The sequence below is a fragment of the Lygodium microphyllum genome, chromosome 25, assembly GCF_053477565.2.
Source record: "Lygodium microphyllum isolate KBCC chromosome 25, Lygodium_microphyllum_v1.1.10, whole genome shotgun sequence".
In the NCBI taxonomy this organism is placed as follows: domain Eukaryota; kingdom Viridiplantae; phylum Streptophyta; class Polypodiopsida; order Schizaeales; family Lygodiaceae; genus Lygodium; species Lygodium microphyllum.
The window spans coordinates 80,692,213-80,706,495 of NC_141159.1; the positions used below are offsets into that span (position 1 = coordinate 80,692,213).

The following is a 14,283-nucleotide window of genomic DNA, read 5'->3' on the forward strand; positions in this document are numbered from 1 at the left end:
AAATCGATGTTTGAAACTATGCATAATCCTTTCCTAGACCATTCAAGGTCACAGAAACTAAATCATCATCTTCCACTGGTGACCCAATGGAAGCAAGTGCATCTGCAATCTTCTTCACCTTCATGTGGTAGTCATTGATGCTCATACTTTCTCTTTGCACATTGTGCAACTCTTGCTTGAGCTGCATTTTTCTGGCTTGCGTATTTGTGCTATACATTTTTGACAAAGTATCCCATGCCTCCTTTGGCGTACTTGCATCCTGAATATGCACAATCATAGAGTCTGAAATACTGATAGACAGCCAGTACATAACTTTTCTAGCTCTCTCATGCCATCCTTTAAATGCCTGCATTTGTTGTTGATTGGGAACATCAGGAAGAACTGGTTCTTCTTCGTTTCCTGCAACGAATTTCCAATATCCTTTTCCCATAAGGAAATTCGTCATTCTAAACTTCCATGCTTGGAAGTTGTTCTTGTCAAGCTTTTCAATGACAATCTGTGAAAGAGAATCAGATGCCATTACAGAACACTGCAAAAAATTCTGTCACTGCAAAAAACACAGCTTTAGCCTCACAAGGGCAAATCTGCAAAACTGATGAAAGTGGTATTTGACCACACAGTCACTTCCTAGTGACGATTTTGCATCAACAGGCAACAAGGATGATTCTATAACTCCTAATGTCTCTGCGCACAGGCATATGATGCAATTTCTATGGTAACTCTTCACTGACCTGTAGAACAGTGGTCGCACAGCAAAAAACAGGGCCTTTTTTTGAGTGCGTGCAGAAAACTTCCGCCTCCAAAAAAGACCCCGAAATGGCCTCGAATAAAAAAAATAGGGCAACCATGAAAGAGGCTCTGATACCATGTCAAGATTGTGGGAGAGAAGGAAGGAGTCTCACTTGTAGCTTTCTCACTTACACAATGGGGAAATACACACAAAGGTGGAGGCTGAAAACAGTTTTTCTCTTCTTAGTTGTGTAAGCCAAAAAGAACTCTTGTACAGAGAAATAGAAGAACCCTATATATGGGTCTCGAAACCAAACTCAACTAACTAAGGTGGCATACTAACTGAGCCACGAACTAGAGTAGATAAGGATAGCTGTCATCTAGTTATTATTCATGGGCGGTGTACCAACCACATCTGTAGCTAACAAGTCGGTGACATAAATGCACAACGGTCACCCTGGCATATCACAAGTGGAGCTCGATATCTCAACAATGTCATGACCAAACCTACTGCAATTAGCACAAGGTCATGACCTGGGGTCTTGACACTTGGCTGGCAAGTGGTTCCCGCCAGAGTACACACATTAGACGTGTGGGCATATTGGTCATCTTAGCATCTCCTGCATCTTGGCTATTTCCATTTTGATATCAACCAATTCCTGGTTGGTGTCCGTAGCCTTTCCCTTATCTTGGGTACTTGTGCATGATCACTCGCTAGATGCTGAAACTCTCTCCAAACTTCTAGAGTTGGTCTCTTCTTGGTTCAAGTTCCTAGAGCTCCTCTCCTTTAGCTAGTCGTCCACTCCAATGGCTTCTTCGAACACCCTAGTTAGCGTGTCTCACTACAAGCTCGAGCTGCCTATCAAGGCTTTATAAAGCTCCTCATTTTGTATTCCACTGGTGAATACCATTGACATTGCTCTTTCAGTCGATCATTTGCCCATCAGGATTCTCTTGAAGAGACTCCTCACGTGGGTCACATAGTCGCAAATGTCCTCTTTTTCTTTCTACTTGACATTCATAATTTATACTAGGAGGTTGTCAGAGTATCCAGGCTCGAAAAATCTCTTATTGAAGAGGCTTTTGAGGCCATTGAAATTTGCTCGCTCTGCAGCATCTAGACTGGTGTACCAAGTCTGACCCTTCTTGCCTAAGCAAAACCTGAATGCTTGAGAGCGCTGAGTCAAGTTAGTGAGACCATTGGCCTCACAGACTTGCTCGAACTGCTCTATAAAGCTGTATGGATTATCGTGGGGCTGGTACTTATCGAGCTGCTTAGCAACAACTGGTATCTTAGGCTAGCTCTTAGAGCCTTGGTTTACCCCTAACCCTGTTAGTAATGACGTTGCTAACGTTGCAGCGCTCTGCTTAGCTGCTGTGTTGTCTAGCAATCGCTTTATGAGAAGCTCACTCAGCGTCAAGTCTCCTTCTAGTGCTCTCTCATGGTCAACTTGATTCCTGCCTTTGCTAGGTTCAGCACTCGTTGTATCTCTCGCATCTCTGTGTTTTGCCTCAGGCTTCTAGTTTGCTGGTCTCGGTTGTATTCCACTATGCCTTGCAGTGCTTTGTGGGCTAGCTTCATTTCCTCCTCTAGGGGTCAGCTATGATGGCTTCTATTATTCTATCGCGATTCTCATACCGAGTGTGAGAATCATAGCTGTTCACCATGGATCACTTCTGGGGAAACTCCTAGCTCGAGTTCCTCGTTCTACCTGCGGTCTGAGCCTTCTTCTGACATGGTTGTGTTCTCATGCTCCACCAAGCTATCGATAAGGTTAAGCAAGTTGTGTAGATCCACGTCTCTGTCGATGTTCGCTTGGGCTCCTATTGCCTGTCTATATCTTGGGACCTTCTCCTATTGGGGGGGTTCCTTCAAGTTCTTTTATCTGAGTGAGTTCCTTAATTATTGCATACAATGCTCAACTTACCTCCACTGTGTGTGTGTGTGTGTGTGTGTTCTTTTCTGTGCACTTGTGCTCAATCAGTCTTTTGTTGTTCTTAGGTGTACTTCAAGTGCTGGAAATCAAGATGAGTGCAAAGAACAAGTGTCTAAGCGGCTTATGCACTCTCGTCTTTTCTTAGGCCCGATATGCTTGTTTGAACAATTTCTAGTCGTCTTGATAGGTTTTAGGGTTTCTTGTTGTGTCGTCTTACTCATTTTAGGTTCGTTTCGGGGTCTATGACTCCCCTAGCTGCCGTTAAGGCGCTAACTATCTCAACAACCTACTCAAGCTGCTAAGCGGCTGGATCTTTTGAATTCGCCTATTCCTTGCCCCAGAATCAAATTCTAAGTGTCAGGATGACTCACCAAGTTTTGCATGGTTGAGATCTAGCTAGGTTTGGTGCAATTGTCCAAAAAATTTGCAAAAATCTAACTCGGCCCAACTCATCTGAATTGTAGGGGCTGAGTGGTGGACTTGAATAGGTCGAGGGCCAAACAGGAACAGTGGGTGAATTTGCAGCTTGGATGGTCGAATGGATGTGGCCGAGGGCCGAGTTAGGTTAATGGGCCAAGTTGATCATTCGGACGAGCCGAGTCAAAAAGGACTGAGTGGAAATGGCCGAGTTGGTTTGGGCCGAATCAAGTTGGCTGAGGGCTGAATTTTAAGGTGTTGGCCGAGTTGTCCGTTTGGACGGGCCAAATTGGTCAAATGCAAGAGGGTCGAGGGACGATTCTGGGACTCAACCTAGAACCAAGCCACTCGGAAAGGCCGAGTTGCGTGCCATGATGGCAATGTCGATGAAGATTTCATTAAATCTAGTGATCCAAGCAATCACAAGGCACACAAACTTCTAGATCACAATAAGGACATAGGAGGAAGGGTTTGATATACTTGACACGTGCGAAGAACTCCCCGATGGCAAGATCAAATCAAATCACCAATGGAAGCTCTCTCTCTCTCTCTCTCTCTCTCTCTCTCTCTCTCTCTCTCTCTCTCTCTCTCTCTCTCTCTCTCTTTCTATGCCAGGGTGAAAAATGAGCTCTTCTATGGTCTCTTGGCCCTTAAACCCTTCCCGGGCAAGATCTTGCAATCCCCAATCACTCATTTGCCGACATTAATCATTTCAAACACTCTTATTTCCCCGTTTGCCACGATTTGTGCCTTGTTTTGTAGTAGTAAATCCTACGCTTTTCCAATCCGATTTCTTAATCCTAACCTGTGCTAAATGTAACAAGAATCGAAAGCAAATAACTGAAATGATTTCCCCTTCTTTTCCAATCATCAAATAACCAAAATAACCAAAATACTTACTTGTATTGAAGATCAAAAAACCCAAACTTCCTACCTATCTCAAGCTCCATTTCGGGGATGAATCCCTTACTTCATTGCTTGATATGAGGTGTGTAAGTGCTCAAGCTTGAATCCCTGGTCCCGGAAATGGAACCAAAATGTAGAGGGAGCTCACACTCAACTGCCAAGACCAACGGACCGCTTATTGTTTCAAGCATTGGCGGAGGGGTTTTTGTCGAAAGGTCGAATCCACCGGGGATCAGAAGTAGAAGGAAGAAGAGATAGGAGATGGAAAAGAAGATAGAGAATACACAAGTGGTAAACACTACAAAGACAAAGCACAATGAATTGAATCAATATGTATTGAAAGAACCTGGAATCTTCGCACTACTTAGAAGCAATCTCCAGGCATTAGATCTCCTGGAGCTTCTTCGTAGAACAAAATGTGCATCAAAATTACAGCTCCTTCACTGCTGCTTGGAACCCAAATCTGATGGCTCCATTGGCTTCGAAAGGGGGGTAAAACTACAGGACACCTGCTCATGGATCTCCCAGATCACTCCTTTCAGTTCAATTTGTAGTTTTCAGCTTGTTTACAGCGATCGCGACACGCACGATTTCGTCAATCTACCCCTCTTGTGAAAATCCCATAATTGGTTGAAAAAGAAACTAGCTTTTTGCATACCATCCTAATCTAGAAGCTTTTTCTAACTTTTTCAGATTTTTACAATAAATAATATCAAAAATAGACTAAAATTATCCAAAAATCTAGTATTTTTGGATAATCCATGCAACTCACATTAGTACTAATGGCTCATATCACATTGACTCTCTAGATTAAAGAAGTCGAATGATGATGCATTCCATACTTTTTCACACTGTGTCCTCATAACATCACAACAGCGTTTCAAGCGAGCTCTAATGGCTATCTCTCACCTAGCCGACGTGCCCTTGAACCTATGAGTATGGTGAGCTTACCTCGATGCTGAAATGAGTTGCCTCCTCCCTCACACACATCGGTAGCTTCATGATCCTAGAGGCTAGCTCAAGCAGCATCAAGCCTCCCCCATCGCGCTCCATCCACCATAGCCGCACACGCGTGAGAAAAGAGAAGAGAAGAATAGAAAATGACATGGTGAAGAGCTTCATCCTCTTGATCCCTCACTCCCACACACTCACTCCCTCACACTCTCAAACTCCCTCTCTCAAGAGCACACACACAAGCAAGGAGAAGAGAATAAGAAAAAGAAGAGAGGACTCTTGTTAGCCACACACCAAAGAATGAGCTTCCATTCATTTTTGAACTTTATATAGAAACCCTAAAATCCCATGGGCGTCCATTCCTTTTTACATGACCGGCTATTGTGGCAAGGTCCTTTTTCCTATTTCTCTCTTCTTGCCTCATGCCTTAAGCCTATACTTGTCTATTCTTCTACAAATGGCACAAGATGGATCCTGCACTCTTTTACAAGAGTTTTTAGAATTTTTTGAGGCGCCTTCAATTTAAAATTGTGCTTTTTGCCTCAGCTTAGCTTTAGGGGCCGCCTTTGCACCTTTGCTCTTTTTCTGTCCTTTTTCCGCTCTTTGCTTCATATTTCCGCCATCTCGAATTGAGGATAACAATGTCTTATAACCAAGAATTACAAGAGATCTTGAAGCCGTGGTAGCTTGAGAATCAATTGATGAGAGCTGCTGCAAGGAACTCACCCCTTACAATGGTGGGGAAGGAGTTGCCTTCAAGCTCCAAGAAGTGGAGATGTGAAAATGATTAACAAAGATGATTTACATTGGCACCCTCTTGCCTTTTATACTCTACTTTAAAATAGGCTAATTACCTAACTAAGATAGCATGAAAAATTACTTTATTACAATAATGAAGTTCAGTTGTACACATAAGTGGGGATGCTAGAACTTTCTCCTCATCTTGTAATAAAACATACACACATTTGTCCTCAAATGCAATAGTTTTATGTTGATAACTATATTTTAATGAGTCATCCAAACTATACAACCATTCTCAGCCCAACACTATATCTGCCATAGTCATGTTCATAACTTGAAAATTGATTCTCATGGTATGCCCTTGCACTTCTAATGAAACATCGTGGACTTTTGTATCCCACATACCCTTGTCATTCCCATTCACAAGAGAGACAACATAAGTATGAGTACTAGGTACTTGGAGCCAATGTAGCTTTTTAACCAAGGTATAGCTAATGAAGTTGTGAGTTGACCCATCATCAATGAGAAAATGGCCTAGCCACTCAAGACCATAGTCTCTTTTAGCATCGCACACTGGTAACTTTAGGCAAATCGATGGGCTATATTTTTAGACCAATTTTTGATAAGTCCATTCACATGAATTGCCTATCCTTTGACCCTTTGGTCCTTATACCCTTGTGCCCTAATGTAGAATATTTATTGATCCCTTAACCCCATCAACACCTTAGCATAACGGTCCACTTTACCTACTATTAGTGCTACCATTGAGCTATCCTACGACTTGTTTTGCTTACGACCCTTGTCCTAACATGTGGCAACACAAAATGTTGTATTTAAATCACAAATTTTCCTCTCTTATATAAAATACAATTTTTTAATCAAATTGCAAAATCATCTTGTAATGGAATTCAAATTATCTTTATATTACTTGGTTCACAATTGTTGCATCTGTATTTCTTTCAGGTAGGTTATTGGCAAGAGGAAAACTTGCTTTGTGAGAATGTCTATACATGAAGTATTTTTCTCTTTTCTCTGAGGCACCTACATATAAGGTTCACCATAATTAACATAATTTTATTTAAAATACACATGTATCTTAGTCAGTTTAACACAATGTTGGGTACATATTTTGTTTACATTGCAACCATTGCACTTGAAGAGATATATAGTAGGGATATTTAGGTCCTCATTTTAAGTCCATGAGTATGTGTCATAAAGGTTTTTCCATCTAAGCATTGTTAAGAGCTCTCCTGTAGGCAAACCTCTAATATCATCATAGGATTATTGGTATCATCCTATAAGTATTGATCAATCACTGCAATCTTTCTATCCACCTAATGCCATCTCATGTAATAGAAAGTTAAAATAAAATTTTGTGATGTAATCATATATTTATGGATGCTAGATTTCCATTTCACATTGGAAAAAACTCCACATACTTCTTTCATATCCCATGTTTAACCTAAGAAGCCCGTGCATTTCTCTGATTTGAATATGAACATCGATGATGCTATTTGAACTTCCTCATCATGAAAAAAGTCCACAAAGATGTCATGTAATTGGCATGAAATTTGTGATCTTGACCTGTCAAGTTTCTACATTAGGTCATAGATATCTTTGAATATTTGTATAAATCTTAAATCTAAAAGATTCACATGTTTTTTATTTCGAAATCAACCATTCTACACTATCTAGAGCTGGGAGCAGAAGAGGCTTACGAGATTCATAACTTGTCATGTTTGATGGTGCATTATAAAATTTGCCATAAAAGAAACCTTATCATTAGGCAATAATCTGTTTGGTGTAGCATTGACCAATAGAACCATGAAATGGTGAGTTGACCTATATGATTAGTAATCATGTATGACATGCTAAAAGGAGTTATTGGTGACTTAGACCTTCAGGGTGTGAAAGTCCTAGATGAGGAGGGCTAATCGCAAGCAACATGGCTAGCCTGGTGGGGGATGGCAGAATGAAAGCAAACCCTACAGAAAAGTCCAATGTCACTCTTCTTAGGAGGAGAGTGGGTGAAGATGGCTAAGAGCTTATGGTAGAGGAAGGATCTGATGGCCCAATGAATGGAGGAACCAAACAAGACACTTGTGACCATTTACCCTACCATGATGACACAACACAACTCCCCTGAGTTTTGGGACATTGACACAATGGTGAGATAACGTCATCTCCTTTATAAAAGTTTTAGCCACCATAGCTATGAGAACGTGAAGAGTGATGAAGCATGAGTGCATTCACTCTATACACTATGAGTCAATTGCATCGACTATGTGCATCCCATTGATTGTTGTGACACTGGTTACCATGCCATGTTAATGAATTACTATGTTGTATCGAGGTCCATGTTATGCATAATACATTCTAATGCCTCATTTGTCACATGAGGGCACATATTCATGAGCTTAGTGGCAACCTATAGAAACAAATAGATTAGTATATTTAGTATTATTCCTTTTTGCCTCTCTCCCTCTCCCTTACTTCCTCTCTCCCTCTTCCAATCCTATATCTCACACTCATCTTCCCTTGCCATCTTCCCATCTATCACATGCTCTAACTAGCTTCTTGTCTATCCTATCTAGATAAGAGTGCTAGTGGCTTTGTTACTTTTTGTAAAGCTAGTGGCCCAGTCCTTCTTGGTCTAATTCTAGATGTAAGTAGATTTTAAAAATGGAGGGTTTTAAAGATTTATTGGTATATCTTTCTTGGGTCTTTCATGTTGGAAGGATTAGAAGACTCTGAGGGACAACCTAATTGAGATGCATCTACATAAAGTGTTGAAGAAAGCTTGGGAGATTAGAATTCCACTCAAAGATAAGCTATTAAGTTGGTTGTGATGGACACATTCTTCATAGTAGACAAGCTGATTAAGAGAGGCATGAAAGAAGTAACGTGCCACTGTGGGGAGATAGAAAGCATCAAACATGTTTTTTGGGATGGTTGTCTCACTCATGCTCTTAGCATGGGAATCAATCCTTACCAAATTGGGACATACACAGGGGGAGGAGCATAATGTTTTGTTTGGAATCATTGGATCTCTACAAAAGCATGATAAAGCTAGCATATTGCGCATGCAACTAGTTTGTGTTACCTTACTTTGTACCTTATGCAATGCTAGGATTGGGACTTGCTTTGGAGAACAAGAGTCGGAAATCAATTGGGGCGTCAATAGTAGCCAAAGTCAAATGGTTTCTTGAACTATCATGAGAGGACAAGAGTCAGAAATCAAGTGGGGCAATAGTAGCTAAAGTCAAATGGTTTCTTGAACTATCATGTAGACTCAGTAAAATTAGTTAGAGGGATTTGGCCAATATATGTTTCTAAGCTTTTTGGGTAGAAAATCTACCTCCTTATGTGACAAGTGAATTATTTACTATTAATTAATACAATATTGTGGCTAAACTTCCTATGAATGTTGTTTGATTCAATGAACTCATCCCTCCCAAGTTAGATAAGACTCACAAATTATTCAATCAAGCTTAGTTTGTGTAGCTAGCAGGGCCCCTAGTCTAAAGTAAGTGGAACTTTATGAAGGAGCTATAAATCCTTCTCTATTTGCTTGCTTTTGACTATTGGAAAGAAATGTTAAGAAAATAAAACATATTTTTCAATGGATAATCCCGAGCCCCCTCTTCTAATCCTTAAAACATGGATCATAATTTCTAACAAACAAGTTTATTCATATTAATTAAATAGAAGTCGACATAAAAAGAAATAAAATTAACTTTTTTTCTTTAAAGAAAACTAGTAATTGAAATAGATAGTTCTTTCTTTAGTCAACAATATTAATCAGTGTACTTGGCACATACACTTGATGATGATGTTAGCATTGAATGTCTTCTTTGCTGAGCTCTACACACATGAAGCTTGCCTCTAATTGTATACTGCCATATGAGACAATTTATGTCCAGGTTTAAAACACCTTACACCTGTGTGTGTGTGTGTGTGTGTGTGTGTGTGTGTGTGTGTGTGTGTGTGTGTGTGTGTGTGTGTGTGTGTGTGTGTGTGTGTGTGTGTGTAAGAAAGTAAATAAGCTAAACTATGCAACTAAACCTGAATTAGTTTTCCTATTTTCCTAAAATAATCAAACCATAATCTTTTTTTCCCCTCTTCTTCTCTCTTATTGCATAAAACTTTCACGAGCAAGCAACCATGAATTGAACACAACATATAAAGCCATTTTATCTATTTCTCTTCAACTCATAGACACACACAAAAACTTTCTCATTGAAATTTATCATAAGAAAGCTCAAAAACTAGGTTTAAGAAGCATGCATGTAAGATATAACAAACCCTATCTTGAAACAATGGCCTTTCTCAACAGAGTGTGGAGGAGAGGAATGCTTAGGGTTCATCACAATAAGAAAAAAAAATAAGAAGCATGAAAAGTATAAAGGGAATGCACTTTTCCTTTGTAGCTTTTTTCCTTACTCTCTCACTTATTCTCAAGATGTTATTCATTGCATCTTGTGTAGAGAAAGTAAATCTTTTGACCATGGTTAAATTTAAACAATGTTGGTATACACATCCCATTGTATGGCAAAAAAAGTACACACATATTTTTGGACAAATATCAATGCTTATATTGACAAGTATACTAGTGCAAATGCTAACACTTGTTCTGATAAGTGTGCCAACTTAATTAGTTTTTCCACCTTTGCATCAACAAATCCCATTGTAAACCCAACATCTCTTGTAGTGTGTGAGGGAAAATTCGAAAGTGGCCATAACTTCCCAACATCTCTTGTAGTGTGAGAGGGAAAATTCGAAAGTGGCCATAACTTCCCAACATGTGGGAACCATCAATTAATGTAGATACAAATACTTCTATTGTGTTTTAGCATAGAGGTTCAAATCACTAGGTATGATGTCCAATTATCTCCAATTATCATTGGAAAAGGGAACAATGTTTAAGTATTTTATTTATTCTCTTTTGTTTTCCTTTTCATGTGATATTTTGTTGATTCTTGTTTTACCATTTTTTCGATGATTTTCATAATTACATTTCATTTACTTGTGGGTGGTTTACCTCTTTTTCTACATATTATATGGTGCTTTATTATAGAAGACTATATACCAATATCATGTGACGTATATAAAAAGACATTCCTTTTAAAGATATATATACACATTATCTTGGCAAAATTTTATTTTTATAATATATATATTTGGCTTACTTTTATGGCACATCACATAATCATCACACTACATGAAAACATGCCAAACACTTTAATATCAATACACAAAATAATTTCAAAACATTGCATATATCCTAATTTACATTATCTTTAAGCATTGCTATGCTAATAAACAAGCATGTATTGGGCATAGGGTAAAGATGCTAATGAATTGACAACTTCCCAAAAGGAAAACACACTCCACTCAATTTAGTAACAATCTTGTAAAAAAGATGTAGCATCTTTAGCTACTTTATGTTATGATACAACTATTTTCATATTACAATGATTTTCATAAATGTGAGTCAAACAATTGAGCCATGAAAATTCTTTTATGTTTTGCATTTTGTACACCCTTAAAACAAGGTATCCTTTGCCCCTCAATGCCAATTATAAACCCTTCATTTATAAACATGTGTACTTGATAAAAATATCAAAATGGCTCAAAGTTTTTTTAAAACCCTCCAGATGATATACTATAGTTTCACTATTAAAAAATATTTACATATTTCTTTTGGGAAAAAAACTGGGGATTGCTAGATGACACTCTATTTACCTCTTATCCCTACTTGGAGAATTGTCCTTTTTCCTTAAAGCGATAAAGAGTAATATTGGGATAGATTAAATTGACTCCCTCACTTAATCAAATTAGGTCTAGTTTTTGAACAACAATTCAAAATACCATCATTCCATTCTAAAAACACAAGCCTTATCAAGCAATGCTCCAAAATTAAGTGAAATGTTTTTCAATTGAGGCTATGACTCAGTCTAACTACATGCCATCCAAGCCAAACAAGAGTATAGATGCTTCTAAGGTTTACTCATGCCTTTGGATCTTCATAATTGAAAGATAGGTAGTATGAGGACACGATGTCCAGGAGGTACATATTATGATGAGGTGGCCACCACATATGGCTTCCTACTTAGTATGAGGACACGATGTCCAGTAGGTATATATGGCTTCCTACTTTGATCAATAGAATGAGCTCCACAACCTTGCATTGCATTAGGACATGTGTATCTAAAGATTAGGCAACTCAAGACTCACTTTTTTGTCTTGCTTGGTCAGTTAGGTATGCACAACAAGTTATGCAAGCAACATCACAAGGCCAAACCCTTGGACCCTTGGTTTCATCAAACATGTCCACTTATACTAGTTCCTCACCCAACTCTCCTACTTGCATGCATCTATTTAGTCACAAGTTATAACTTGTCAAATTCACAACCACACCATTTTATCAATGCATGAGATGCATATTTATCAATCATTGTGAGTCCTCAACATTGTACATCCCATATAAATGTTTCCATTTCAACAATACAGATTCCCTACTTTTAGCTAGATATAGAGTCGAATTGCATGCTCCATCAATCATGTATCTCACTAATGTTGTCAAGTAACTTTGGAAGATTCTAAAGGAGCAATGCTTAACCCCACATAATGTCAGCTGGCCTGCAATTCATGTTCAATAGTTAAACATAGAGAACAACATGATGCAGGACTACCTAAGCAAGTACTTCTCCACAAATTGGGAATGGCCTAGTGGGTGTGGGCCGTAGTAGATAATAACAATGTGTATTCGGCACCTTATGACTTGTTAGGCACCTTACGACTTGTTAATTCATCTATGAAGATGCTTCTTTCTCTAAAGACCATCGTAGAAATGAGATTGACCATTTACAAATATGTGTGGAGTTTAGGCATTTGAATTTTTCCTCGAACATCTAGCTACACTCCTGAAGCAAGTGGAAGCATGATATAATAAGTGGCAACCATCGGAATTGACTCAAGTTATGGCGACTAGCGTGCCTCATAGCATCACGAAAGAAAGGCATTCTAATCTGGCATTCCAACAAAAGAATAAAACGCAAAGCGTCTTCTGGGTCCTCATACCTAATCAAAGAATTGCAGAATCAGGTAGATGTCGAAGAGTCGAACAATGCAGAGAGGGGGATCAAGAGAACAGACTGCAGCTGGAAGGAGTACACTGGCCCCCGAGCAGTAGTCATGTCACTTGACGATGACGGTGCCTCTCATGTTGGCGGACTTGTGGGGGGTGCAGTAGTAGGTGTAGGTACCAGGGGTGGACAGTTTGACCTTGTGGGTGGCCTCGTCCTCCGAGAGGAGATCGTTCTCGTCCATGGAGGCGGCGGCGAGCTCGGATGCGACGGAGGCGGGGGCGCCGGCCGGGATGTCAAAGACGACGTTGTGGCCCGTCTCACCCACCAGCGTGAACTCGATCACCTCGCCGGCCGCCACCGTCACCGTCTCCGGGCTGAACTTGAAGCTGCCCACCTCGTCGCCCACCTCCACTTTCGCCGCCAGCGCCGGTGACAACCCCGTCCCAGCCATCATCAAGGCCGCCGCCGCCGCCAGCGCCGCCACACGCGCCCCCCCTGCGTTCATGCCGCCTCCAGCAGCAGACGACGTCGTCGGTCTCTCCATCGACGCCCCCACCCTCACTGTCAATGGTGCCGCGCCAGCAGCATGGCTGCTACTCAGCTTTGACGAGGGCGCGCTCTCTGTCGTGGTCTTTAGTCCGCATAAAGAAGATGCCCCTCCTGCCAAAGACAATGCTGTGAGAGACGCCATCTGTTCGGCTATGCAGTTGCGGATGAGGCAGGAGCTTGTCTCCTGATTTTTTCCTGGGGTTGGGATCTCTCCCCTGTTTCCTGCGACTCGGCTCTTATCCGTATAAGAAATCCCTTTATCCTTCTCCACCCACCACCTAATTTTTTCCTGGCGTCCCCGAACGGATATGTATGAAGTCTATTTATCATTAGGGTAGAGGGCGAGTCGTAGAACACTTAACTTGATGAACGGCGCTTCTCGTGATCGAGGTCCTTAACGAAGGGGAAATTAGCAAAATACTTATCTACTCAAGTCTCACCTGATGAACAATATTATTGCATCATAGGTCGAAATTGAAATCACGTTCAACAAAATGAGTTTTTCAATTATAGACACATGATGGCCAAACATCCCTCACGGCGGACCCAATAATGAAACAAGCGTTTGAACCCAAAATTATGAGTGTGAAAGGCATTTACGTTCATATAGCTAACCACCCCTCACATGTTCTTGTACTAAAATGCACACAATATGTTATATCAGTAGGCCCCACTAGTACCATGAGCATCTATACTACATAATTATTTGAGCTACAGGTTCGGGAAGGTGTCGAAGCACTAGGGAGCTCCCGAACCTAGCTCCCAAACCAAACCAAAGTGCCATTAATTGCTCAGATGATTCGAGACAGAGAGAAACGTAAGTGGTCATTAATCTCTCACATGATTGGGGGTAGAGAGAAACATGGACTCTTTCTACCTCCTCCTCTCACTCTCACTCTCACTCTCACTCGCACTCACGGGCATCAGGCAGGAGTAGAACAGGAGGACACATGAGCAAG

At 40.4% G+C, this 14,283-nt stretch overlaps 1 protein-coding gene across 1 annotated transcript; it reads right to left on the minus strand.

Annotated features, from left to right (window-relative positions):
• Positions 1 to 12,433: 12,433 nt before the first annotated feature.
• On the minus strand, positions 12,434 to 13,632 carry LOC148014425 (plastocyanin-like). Its single transcript, XM_087667008.1, has one exon. It carries the CDS (start codon positions 13,464 to 13,466, stop codon positions 12,885 to 12,887), a length of 582 nt encoding a protein of 193 aa, XP_087523134.1. The 5' UTR covers positions 13,467 to 13,632; the 3' UTR covers positions 12,434 to 12,884.
• Positions 13,633 to 14,283: the final 651 nt, after the last annotated feature.